The 13,276-nt window shown below is 46.5% G+C and overlaps 1 protein-coding gene across 1 annotated transcript in view; it reads left to right on the forward strand.

The window, feature by feature from the left end:
• The window catches only part of LOC116302561 (serine/threonine-protein kinase ATR), a 57,051-nt gene extending 43,874 nt beyond the window's left edge, over window positions 1-13,177 (forward strand). The window contains exon 72 of the mRNA XM_089036332.1: window positions 12,820-13,177. Coding sequence (XP_088892458.1) covers window positions 12,820-12,879 — 60 coding nt within the window. The 3' untranslated portion in view covers window positions 12,880-13,177. The remainder of the gene's footprint in view (window positions 1-12,819) is intronic.
• Window positions 13,178-13,276: the final 99 nt, after the last annotated feature.

The raw sequence follows: 13,276 nt of genomic DNA on the forward strand, positions 1-13,276 counted from the left end.
TAATTTCTTTACGCCCGCGCCTGTAGCCTTAAGCGTGGATAGGATGACTCCTACTACGCTCGAAATAGCGACCGCGAATGCCAGCGGCACGCCATATTTCAAAAGGGCTCTTTTTACCTTTTCCTTGGTGGTAAGCCCGAGCTCTTTTTCCAGGTTGTCCTTTTGCGCCCGTAATTCCGCAAGGCGTATTTCAAGCGTATCTACTTCCTTTTGGGCTGCCTCCCTTTCCTCTTCGGGACGAGTTTGGTCCTCGATTACTTCTTGCTGCCGCTCTATTTGCCCCTCCAGGTCTTCGATAGCCTGATCTCTTTGCCGGATTTGCTCCTCCTTAGTATTGATTTCAGCCATTAACCGTCGCCGTTCCACTAAAGAGCCGGCTATGGTGGTTTGTAGGTTATCGGTATCGTCTTTAATTAGATCCAACTCCTGCAGGGCGAGGTTAAGAGCCCTTTGAGTTTGATTTCTTTCGCGTCGAATTTGGGTTCTTTGGTCTACCAGCTCCCTTATTTCTTGATTTTTAAATTCGACTTCCCTCCTATGCGCGTCGGCAAGCCGCTGGTTTTGCTTCATGTATTCCTCCTCCCTTTCTTCCAACGTTTCCCGCAGTGCTTCCACTGAGGCGCCAGAGCTTTGGGCTTCTCCTAAGTCCTCCCGTGCTTTGTCTAATTCGCGCAGGGCCTGATCCACCTGATTTCCTATTTCTTTTATTCTTTCATCTTGATGGGCGGACTTCTTTTCAGCATCGGCAAGTAGCTGACCTTGCTTTGCATATTCTACATCTTTTTCTCTTAACTCCCTTTGCAGATCCGCGGCACGTTTTTCCGCGTTGGTCCTTTCGGTTAAGTTGTGCAGCCTTTCTAACAGGCTTCTAGTAGCACGCTGAAAGCCTCTTAATCTCAAGACGTCACCCCTAACGTTGCCCTCCTCATCAAAGAGGTTTTGCGGTTTTGTCCAGCGGTCTTTGTCGGGAAATCTTAAGTCTTGGACGCTTATGAGGACTTTGTTTCCCTTTTCCGTGAGCTTTACGTCGTCAGCATCAAAGTTGTCGTAGCGCAGCTCTAGCTCCTGCTTTGCCCACTCTACGGTTTCCCGCGCGGCTGCTTCCGGCTCGCCCATGTTTTGAAGCTCTATGTGCTCACGCGGAAACGTGTACTCGCGTGCTTTGGGATGTCTTAGGGCCTTTGCAATCCTATCCCTTAGGGAATCGTCGACTTGTTGGGTGGGAAGCAGCGGTTCTTCATCACCGTCGTTAATGTCGGCCTGACCTTCCTCAGTGGTGGGATCGAAGTCGGGGTCTGTTCCTTCTACTTCCATTATATATGATAAGCTCAAAGTTAAATCCCAACGTATTACCTAAGCAGGTTGGCGGACTAAAGGCAGAACGCACCTTTCATCGGGTCACCTTTACCCCCAGCAGCGCAAAGCCAGGGGAAACCTTGTACGTAGGCGTACCCCGCCTAACAGATAACCTAGTCTTAGTACCCGGCACCTTGGCTTTAAGGTTCGACTTAGCGGTGCAGTCAAGCCCCACAGATGAAAGGATTATCGTTAACAACGTGGGTCGCAACATCGTTTCTAAGATGCGCGTAAAGTTCGCCGGGGAATCCTTGCTGGACTTAAATAGGTACGATCTGTATACCACGTACAAAGACTTATGGTTGACAGCCTTTGACCGCGCGCAAAGGATAGAACAAGGAATTGGTAGTGTCATTCTACGTAAGGTCCGCACACCTACGAAAACGCAACCTACTGACGGCAGCGGAGAAACCGCAGTGGCAGACGCAAAGCGAATAAAGACCGCCTATGGTAGCAAGTATGTCATACCACTGGACTTTGAAGTGATTACGAATCACGGTGTGTATTACCCAAGACAGCTTGCCGAACTGCAGTTTGAAGTAACTTTAGCAGATGCTAATAACATCATTGGTGGGCTAAGCAGTGCACTTACCACGACAACCCCATACTCTATCACTAATCTAGAATTACAGTACGAAACGGTGTACAGCGAAGAGCTGGCCCGTAGCGCTGGCATGGAATATAGCGCCGGAAAGGCATTCTTATACGACCACGTAGTGATGTATAAGACGTTCAGCTTCCTGGATAAGACGGATGAGGTTATCAACCAAAGCATTAACCTCCCCCGAAGAAGTCTCACGGGGTTAATGTTGGTGTTTGCCAAACCCTACGAGGCCGGTAAGCGCGACTCCGAAGCCTTTCACAACCCCAACATTACTAACGTCGGCGTGAATATCAACGGAGTCCCAAACAAGGTCTACTCCCAGGGGATAAAGCCCGCAGACGTGTACAGAGAGGCCATGCGCAAGTTTGGCGACCAAATTAGCCCTGAGGAATTCTTTAAGGATAAGTATGCGCTGTGGATTGACATGCGCACCATTAACGACGAAGACCTACATGGCCAGGGTTTACGTCTAGTAAATATGCAGGATGGCATAACATTGGAGATCAAGCGCACCAAGAATGCCTCCGCGGGCGACGGTGATAAAATAAACTGCTACGTCTTCGTCGTCTCTGACGCGCAACTGAGCGTAGAAATGAATCAGCTAAAGAGCGTTGCGTATTAGTGTTAAAATATTTCTTAGATATACGATGCTTCGCGTATTTGAAAACAACGACACCAAACTGCAATGCATAATGCAAGGCGAAACTTTGTACTTCAAAGCAAAGGAGGTGGCCTTGGCGTTGGGTTATGAGCGCCCTAGAGATGCAATTAGAGCACACGTATCTGAGAAATACCAGAAAAAATGGGTTGATCTACAAGGGGCTGCGAATCACCGCTCCTTTACTACGCAACCAAACGCCGTGTTTACATCCGAACCTGGTTTGTACGAACTGATATTTAGCTCCAAACTACCCAAAGCTGTGGAGTTTCGTGATTGGGTCTTTGAGGAAGTCCTACCCGCGCTAAGGAAAACGGGTAAATATGCAATAGAAAGGCGGTTTGGCGGCCCAAACAAGTTAGTATTCAAGATCGAAAATGAAGCCGACCTACACGCGAAGGTCGTCGACTACACACGTAGGTTTTACCCCGATTTCATCATAGCGCCGGGTCTTGGCGAACTTCAAGATTCAGACAGCAAGCGAATAACCTGCTGGCGAAAAGGCTACCAAGCCGGTCAACCCGACCTTTTAATCCTAAATGCGCATAAGAAATACCGCGGGTTGTGTATTGAGTTGAAAACCCCAAAAGGAAACGGCGTCTTATCCGCGAAGCAATCTAAGAAAATCTCACAGCTTGACGTAAATGGTTACCTAACGATGGTTAGCAACGATTACGACATTATCTGCCGTGCCCTGATGGATTACGCGGATGGTATTCGTATTCCCTGTAAGGGCTGTGTAAAGCGGTTTAAGTCCTACGCCACTTTGAAAACGCACCTAAAGATATTCCATAGGTATAATGAAGCTCAGCTTGACTCACTGGCGTGATCTTGTCCACGGTAAAGCATACGAAATAAAAAATTACGTCGTCTTCGAAGACATCGACCGTTTACGGTTAGTCCTCAAAGACTTAGAAGGTAAGGAATATTCCCTTTGGGCGCCGGATTGCGTGCGGTACGTAATTCAGGGCGAGGAATTCACCCACTTACGCAGCTATGGTAAGGTAAATGGCCGATGGAAGTTTGACATTGAAAGAAGAGTTACTCCATCTCCTCTTTGTAGTTAAGCGCGTCTGCTAAAGTCCGCTGCGCTTTAGGATCCGCGGAGCACCAATGCCCCACAAAGGATCCTTCGGAGAATACCCTGTCGCAATGAAGGCAGGTGTATTTTTTACGCGGTTTGGGTATCGGTGGCTTACGAGGGGTAATGCAGTCGGCAGGTAGTTCGCAAGTAATACAGTCCATATATTGAAAGGGTGATTAGGGCGCCCCCAAAGAATGCCGTGAAGTAGGCTACCATATACTTAGGGGACTCTGCAAGGCCCCTTTAAAGGGGTCTTTATTTTTATTTATTATTATTCATTATCCTTAATAATAATAAATAAAAATAAGGATGGGATTTGAGACTCTTTGCGCAAACCCTACCTTACTATTAAAGGCCCCAAGAAATGCTATTTCAAAAGTGTCTCAGAATGTTAACAATAAGGTTAAATCTTTGTTAAGTATGTGTGGAAACTATTTCAAAGAGTGTCTCAGAATGTTAACAATAAGGTTAAATCTTTGTTAAGACACCCCGGAAACTATTTCAAAAGTGTCTTAGAATGTTGACGTTTAGGTTAAATCTTTGTTAAGACACCCCGGAAACTATTTCAAAGAGTGTCTCAGAATGTTGACGTTTAGGTTAAATCTTTGTTAAGACAGTTGAAGATATGTTCCTCTTCTCTAACACAACCACAACGATCGCACTCCTGCCTCCAATACTCCCTTTTAGTCCACGGAACGCCTTCGGCGCGTTCAAAAGAGGGGAAAGTACGGACTATCTTCTTATGGTAATCTATGCGATTCCTTAAGTAATCCTCTTTATGCGGGCAGCGACACATCAAATCCGCACATTGGTAGCAATCCACGCCTTCCAAGTCGTAAGCGCGGGAGAGAAACCTATAATTCACTTCATGCGTTCTCCGGTGCGTCTGTAAACGTTGACGACTACTAAGTATCTTATTACAGAAACTACACTGTCTGGTTCGATTACAGACGCCCCTTTTCAGATGCTGCTGCATTTCGAAGGGGTTGTGGAATTCCTTATTCCCACAAATGCGTTTATCCTGATGTTGTTGCATCTTTTGAACGGTGCTGAATTCCTTACCGCAATCCTTACAAGCGCGGCTAAGGGGTTTCTTTGTACAAACGCCGCGACGAACGTGGTATTGAAGTCTTTGTTTGGTGCTGAACACCTTCTTACACAACAAGCAGTCCATATATACTTAACAATATCTTAGCCTCCATTTAACATCCTTAACAAAGATTTAACCTAAACGTCAACATTCTAAGACACTTTTTAAATAGTATATATACTTAACAAAGATTTAACCTTATTGTCAACATTCTGAAGCATTTTTTGGAATAGCTTATGGGCGACTTAACAAAGATTTAACCTAAACGTCAACATTCTAAGACACTTTTTAAATAGTTTCCAGGCATCCTTAACAAAGATTTAACCTTATTGTTAACATTCTACAGGGGATATCGCATGAAGTCCTTAACGGACTCTTTTGCCCAACCGGCCATCGTCAAAAGCGCACCAAACCTTTCTGCACGCTTCAGACCGCACATTTCATCGTACAATTCCTGCACGCGCTCTTTTAACCGATCGATCTCCTCCCTTTGCATTTCTATGGTGTCTCTTTTATCTTTTGCGTCGCCGGCAATTCTTCTTACTGCGTCCACTGGGTCCATCGTATATATAATGGATCCGAACCATATTCCTTGTAACGCTCTGATAGTAGGACCCACCGGCTGCGGAAAGACCCAATTCGTCGTGGAGCAGCTATTAGGACCCTTTAGATACCGATTCGACTACATAGTGCTGCTTTGCCCCACCTACGTGAATAACCGCACCTGGACGGGCATAGGAGTGAAAGACGACGACTTCTTCGTAGATATCTTAGACCCTAACGAGTTATCCAGCCATTTGAAGTTCTGGCACAAGCAATTCCCTAAGGATACGCAGACACTCCTCATACTGGATGACATCGCCTGCGGGGACGACGTAAAAAGGCGCACCTCCGAATTAGTGAAGCTCGCCTTTAGCGGCAGACATGACAATATTAGCGTTTGGTTGCTCTCGCAGCAGCTTACCAGCGTCTCTAAACCCTTCAGGGAAAACATAGGCTCTCTCGTAGTATTTTATACTCCGAGCAAGTCAGACCTGGAAACCATCTTAAGCGACTACGGCGGTGAGATAAGCAAGGAACAGTTACACGAATACATGCGGCAATTAAAGACGCACCAACATTCCAAGATGATCTTCTCTTTAAGGTTTCCGTATTCCATAAAGATCTGCGATCTTTAAAGTCTTTGATTCCTAATGTATATGGACATTGAGCAGCTCTTAGATGAAGTCCCCACACAGTTAGATGAAAGTAACCTCAAGGAACAACTTAACATCCTTGTGTCATCTGGAAAGTGTAAAGAAATGATAGGCAAGGAACTTACCCATGAGCAGGTTAATAAGCTGTCGGAAGAGGAAGTCAAGAAGTTCCATAAGAGGTACGAGGCCGCCCTTGCAAGTAAGACCACGGACGCCGTAGCAGACTCCGCTATCCGACTCGCGACTAAATTGCTTGGACTTGCGCTGCCTATAGACGACGTGGAGCAACTGCGGAAGGACATCAGCGAGGACTATGTCATCGCCCAAGAACTTAAGATAACCTGTGGGTGGTTGTCTTTGAAGTGCGGTAAGTTAATGGCAGTCGCCTCTGCGGCTTTGCACGTAGCTCAGCACGTCGACTTGAAGGAGGTACTAGGTTCCTTCGGAACATCTTGGAAGGACTTCAAAAAGGACAGAGAAGTCGAAAAGGTCTTCCAGGCAGCACTTGCTGAGGTACCTGATCAAGTCGCCTCAAGTACTTAGTTAAGTCATCCCTAAGTACTTGGTCAGGTCGCGCCCAGGTTATTTCCAAGTCGTCCTTAAGTACTTAGTCAAGTACTTATCAAGTCCTTCAAGTCCTTAGATATAAATGAGTGAACCAGAGTCGAAGGTAGAGCAGCCCGAGCAAAAGATTACCAAGGTTAAATCTCCAGGCAGAGTCGCGGCGGGGAAGAAGCTCGCAGAGATGAACAGGAAGAACAAAGCCAAAAAAGAAGAAAAGGTGGAGGAAAAAGAAGAGGAATCCTTCATTAATCCTGGGTACGTCATCGGCGCGTTAGGAGTTGCTATAGCAGCAGGTAGCCTTTACTTACAATGGCGGGCTACGAAGCCAAAAGTAGAACCACCAACATATCACGCGCCCGTGCACGCACCCGTGGAACCGGCTGTTAGAAAAAGTAAGATCCCTGAAATGGAGTAATAACCTTCTCGCTCTGTAATATAATGTCAACCGCGTTATTGAAAACTGTTGAAGAAGCAGCTATTATTACTTCCATCGTTGCGGGTATTGGTTGGGTAGGTAAGAAAGTGCTCAAAGAAGACTTTACTGAAGACCCAAGCAAGAGCTTCGCTAATTTTGCTAAGATGACCGCTGCCGTAGGCGGGGCTATTATGGTAAAGGATTACCTACGGAAGGAAAAGTACCTGCCAACGACATAACTCGTGAAAATCCCTGTGACTTTCTAATATATAATGGCTAGCGCGGTCGTAGGTGGAGTCATTGCAGCTTTAGCATTCACTGGAGCTAATTATGGTGGTCAGTATTTGGATAGATTAGTTAGAGGTGATCGCAGCGGAGATTTGGCCGCCGAAAGGAAGAGACACGACTTAGCGCTGGAGAAATATCAAAGGGACGTGGCAGCTTGGAATGAAAAAAGACAAGCTTACAGGGATTGGTTGGACAAGAACTACCAAGACAAAATGCAGGCGGATAAGAACTTTGAAAACACAGACTACGCCTTTAAACTTTATGCGCAAGCACACCCCGCGGCATCGATGGGATTGAGAAAGCCTCAGTTTAAGAATTACTATCAGCCTTCTAAGAAACAAAAAGACAATGAGTTGGTCTTCGTAGGAGTCGCAGGGCTGGCAGGAGGCGTAGCTTTGGCGTATCTAGTCTAAGTCAGCAAGCGTAGCTTGCTTCTAGAAGGAAACTGTGTTTCCTGAAATATATGATCGTCTTTTTGGAAAGCGACAAGAATAACTTTACCACTTATCTGAATCCCCCCATCAAAGCCCATAAGGTTAGGCTGGTTAGTTGTTCTTTGTACAATTCTTGGTATAATTTAGTCAATGCCTTGATCACTGAGCATAAAGGCGGCGGCAATTATCAAGGCGTATTGCTGCCCGATGGACATTACACACCAATCACCCTTGCTAAGGAATTAGCAAAACACGGTTATACGCTCACCATGGGATTGCCGCACGAAATGACCCTCAAACATAATATGCCAAACTATTCAGTAACTTTTGGAAAGTCTGACCCATTGGGATCTTTATTATGTGCCTCAGGCAAGACAATTACCGACACAGCCATACCTGTGAAATGGAAAGTCGCATCCTCTTACGAAGTCTATTGCGACTTGGTCCATAGTTACAACGATGGAGAAAAGTCTTCTCTTATGTCCAAGTTTCTGCCCAAAGGTAATCCATTTGACCCAGTAGAATACACTCCCATTTCTTTGGAATATGATTTGTCTCATTTGGTAGAAAGCATAAACATCACCATTAAGGTGGACGGAAAGACGGTGGATTTTAACGGACGTAAGATCAATCTTGTCCTATCCTTCGCTTGAATCAAGCGAAGCGCGATTCTATTCATATAATGGGCCGCGTAGAGGACAAACTTAAAAGGATTTACTATGGACCTGAAGGTTATTGGAAAGGAGCGTCAGCTATCAAGAAACTCGCGACCGCGGCCAGGGTATCAGAAGAAACGGCTAAGAACTGGCTAAGAAAACAAACCCTCTGGCAGGTCTATCTTCCCGTGCCGAAGTACATTCCCAGGCCCAGCTTCACCGTAAATACCCCCAATGAAGTTCATCAGGCGGATTTGCTTTTCTTACCGCACGACAAGGTGAGAAAGAAGACCTATAGATACGCTTTGACCGTAGTCGATATCGCAAGCAGATATAAGGACGCCGAACCCATAACCAGCAAGGATTCTGGGGAAGTCGCAGAAGCCCTAGGTAGGATTTATAAGCGCGTCTTGAAATGGCCTAAGCTGCTGCAAGTGGATGCGGGGACAGAGTTCATGGGCGTGGTTACTAAGACCCTGAAGGACCACGACACTAAGATTAGGAGAGCCGAAGCTGAGTACCACAGGGGTCAGAGCATTGTCGAAAGATTCAATAAGACCTTGGCCGAGCGTCTCTTTGGGTACCAGTATTGGAAAGAGCTGGAAGATCCCTCCAAACGCAACAGGGAATGGACTCAGAGGCTTCCCCAGGTCGTCGCGGCTTTAAATAACGAGGCGGCCAGGGCTACGGGAATGAAACCCAAGGATGCCATAAAAAAGAAACACGTGGAACACAAGTCCTACGTCAGAAGTTCGAGGGCGGTCGGACTGAAGGAAAAAAAGCTCCCCCGCAACATAGTGGTCAGATACCTCTATCAGCCGGGGGAACTCGAAGGTGGCAGTAAGAGAGCCACGGATCCTAACTGGTCTTTGGAAACGTATGAGATCTCGAAGTCCGTCACCAAGGAAGGGCAACCCGTGTTGTATTACCTAGATGGCCCAAGTCGCGGATTCGTCAAGGAAGAGCTGCTCATAGTCCCCAAAGACTCAGAGTAGTGCTGCTCCACGCGCCCGATTACACTCTAGGCATGTCAGTCTTACGTTGCCTCTGCAATGGCCGCGCTTGTTGTTGATACGATCCACGGAGAACTGTTGATCGTCATTCGGGTCAAACCTCCATAGTAGAGGTATGTTACATTTGGCACACCTTGCCCCTTTCTTATAGACGTCGTCCACGCATAGGTCGAACGTCATATTTTTTTCTTCGTCGTGGCGCTTGTAGCGAAGGAGTTTCTTAGCAATGTTCTCTTTGGCTACGTCCTCTGGCGTCTTATCGTAACGCAGTTGCGGCCCCCAGCTTCTCTTCAACTGTTTGGCATACTCCACACGACTTACGGCGGTGTAGATAAGGTTGCTCCAACACAGCCGCTGGTCTATGATCCATAAGGTTTCTTTTATGGTAAGCCCTTGCGCGCTGTGGACTGTCATGCAATAACCCAAGCGCCAGTCTGGATGGGAGGTTATTTTTTCCACCTTTTCTATGGGTACCCAGGCTTTATCATGCGTTACTGCGTTCTGCAGTTGGATGTCGGTACCAGGTACCCAGACGTCTCTTTTTTGCATGCGGGTGTCGTGGGGTTTATAACAAACAGGTACGGGATGCGTAGGGAAGCGCTCTTGGTGTATTTTGAGTAAGTCTTTCTGTATGCGAGACTGTGCTGCGCGTTTGCTGCTCAGCACCAGATCCCTTGGATGCCACGTGTAAAGGAAGTCTTCGTATTTCTTCGCTCGTACGCGTTTGCGCAGCGTCTTGCATTGGTCGGCGTCACTAAGGCCCCTTAATTCCGCTTTCAGGTTTCTTACTTGATCCTTGCTGCGGTAGTCGGTGTTAATTTCCTCCGCATGGTCTACGAACCCCTTTAGCCATTCGTGGGGCATCTCTCCGGCTATTGGAGGAGGCTGGCAGGGATCTCCGGCGAATATTACTTGACACTTTCCACGGAGGAACTCTACGAATTCTTTGAGGATTTCCAAAGGTACGGTGCAAATCTCATCCCAAAGTATCACCGGAGGTATGTCGTGGATGGCTTCTGGTACCCACTTTTGGCCATTCCAACGAAAGAAGCTGTGGTAGGTCTGCGCGTCGTGGCCCATTTCGCAGAGTTCTCTTTCCAAACGATGCGTTGGCGTTAGCACCTTTAAGGCCGGAAAGAGTTCTAACACACGCGTAGTCTTACCGCTGCCTCCCGTACCGTAAAGGTAAGAGAAGCGTTGGTAGGAAATGGGGTCCTTTACGGTTGGCATGGGCCTCATTGTGGGCATTACGACGCCCCAAGTATTTTCTCCGTGATATTCTACGCGTTCTCTCCAGGCTTTTATTTCTTCGTCTTTGACGCGCCATTGGCCACTTTCTGCTAATTCATCGTCGGTGTAGAATTCTTGCATCTTTTCTAAGACGTGCGGTTTCACGTATAGGGAATCCGTGGCTACGCGCGGGATGTCCTCTTTGTCGAACCGCAGCAGCATCGCGAGAAGGTTAATATGCGCATATGCTAACATACTCGCACGCAGGTGGTAATATTGCGGTCGATGGTCTTGGTAGTAACACAATGCATTCCATTTCTGTTCTTTCTGACCTTCTATGAAGTAGTCCCATTTCTCCACAGACACCATTGTTCCTTGTTCATGGGCGCGCTTAATAAGGAAGCTTAACTCTCCTTCGTCTGTTATCAGGCGTCGCTGCATATGTTTTTCTCCTTCTTTAGCGCCCTGTGTGAATTTACCTATAACAATTCGCGCTGTGGGGTTGTGCTCTGGGAGCCATTGTGTAAAGGCGCTATGACAAAGTATGGCTTCATGCGCCGCGTAGGTAAGCAGCTTACGCTCTTCGAAGAACTTTAACAGCGGTATGGGTATCCATTCCTTCTCCTGCAAGTGCTTTCCATACCACGCGTAGATTATTGGATGCAAGTTCTTTGCGAATTTCCAACTGGTCAATCTAACGAATCCTGTAGCTGGCGCATCGTACTTACCATCTAAAGCCACGCGGAAGAACTGGGAGTCCGGATGTCCGTAACGGTCGTAATATTCCTTACAATCGCCGAGGCCTTTGAAACTGGCAGGATAGCAATGTTTCATATCCAGCGACACGTATTCGTCTTCGTCGTACTCCATGTTCCATAGGCCTCCGTGGCCGTGTTCTACGCATGCTTTGGCTACGTCTTTGAACTCTGCCGGCGTGGGTTTCCAGCCGTTTCTTTTCTTGGCAGCCAGAAAGTCCAAACTACGGGAGCTAAGCACTTCGTCTGAGAAGTCTTCTCCTAAGGTCTCGCACGCGCTTTGGATGCGCTGGTGTTCAACTTCGGGGCGGTAAAGAGTACCGTCTTGCGTCATAAACTGACTTCCTTCTGAATCCATTAGCCAAACGGAGTTCTCGTGGATTAAATCTGCAAGTGGCGACTCCTTGTAGACCTTGGTTTCTTTTTTTCGTGGGAATCTAAGTTCTCGCCACGCATGCCCGTTGTGTTGGTAAATTACGATAGGCGCACCACGGCCGCCGTACTTATGCGTCCCGGAGTAAATGAAGCCGTCGGTAATATCTTTCACATGGATTCGCCTCTCCAGCGCCGTTTCTAACTTCTTGATGTTGTCTATCGACCCTCCGGTCCTATTAGTATCTTTTTCCCATTTCCTGATGGCTTCTCTTCTCTTTAAAGTCAGTTTACCGCCCCGAGAGGAGTCTTCAAAGAACTCTCTTACTAACTTCCCTACGCAGTTACCGGGATGTCGCATCGGTTTCAACTTCTTAACGTCTGGCGTCTTTATCTCGTACGCACCGTAAATGACTACGGTAACCGGGTAAGCAACCTCGTAGAACAACATGTCTATTCCTACCAATGCTCCCGGGCGTGTGTTTTCGTTTAAGACAAACAGGTCCTTCTTACCAGACGCCCTGATAGGATTGCGCCCCTTTTCTATCATCCACTCGCCGTCTAAATACTTTATGAACGTTAGCTCCAACCGGTAGTTACCTTCGGGTATTAAGTTAATTATTCTTTCAGCCCTTTCTTCTGTCATCGTCTCGTCCGTATCTCCCTCCATAAATGTTGTGAAGGCAAAGTCAGCATCCAGACGATCCAACACCTGAGTTCGCAGTCGGCGCACAGTTTTATTTCGAATGCTTGTGATGGTGTCCATCTATATGTAAAGGATATTTTAACCTCCGTTTGCGGTTCGACAACTAGCAGCAGTAAGGACTTATCGCGCGGCTTATTCCCGCTGCCGGCGCCTTCCTTAAACCGCCTGTAAAACCCGTAAATCTTTGACATTGACCGCGAGTCCCCCTTACTGCTGCTCAAGTCCATCAACAGTTATCAAGCGGGTGAAACATGTAAAATATATCTACCCATAATCCTTGTCGGTCTCAGCTTTGTAGCTTTTCAGGTGACTAACTTTATTGAAATAAGTATATATCTCGGTTGAGTTGAGAAGAATAACGCCAGTATTTTACCATATAATCTTGCCTTTGTTTCCAGGAAGCCACCGACATAAATAATCTGGCCCAAATGTACATTGGATGGGCAGCATTCCTGTAGAATAGCGCGTTCAGAGTAATTCAAAAGTATTTTTCAAAATGGCTGCATATTTGTTCATATTTGTTACGGTTCAAACACTCAAGGTAAAAAAATTATAATTGTCACAAAAAATGGTATATTTGTTTTTGATATGGAAGTAAATGCATGTTTATATTTTTATAAATAATAAGCTGATTTGTTAATTCAAAAGGTTAAATTTATTCAAGATGTCTTGTAGTTTTTATGCGCCGTGCTAAATGGCAAATGTACTTATTCTCATTATCCATTGCGCTTGAGAATAAAAAGGTGAAATTACAAATTTTAGTCAGAATTAAGTTCCTTAACGGGAAGATTTAACTACATGCTATTTTAACCCATCCCTGCTGGATACGATCAGGGCCGGAGAGATACCATACTC

Source organism: Actinia tenebrosa, unplaced genomic scaffold (assembly GCF_029948245.1).
Source record: "Actinia tenebrosa isolate PJP-AT-01 unplaced genomic scaffold, QUT_ActTen_1.0 PGA_scaffold0__85_contigs__length_37466705, whole genome shotgun sequence".
Lineage (NCBI taxonomy): Eukaryota > Metazoa > Cnidaria > Anthozoa > Actiniaria > Actiniidae > Actinia > Actinia tenebrosa.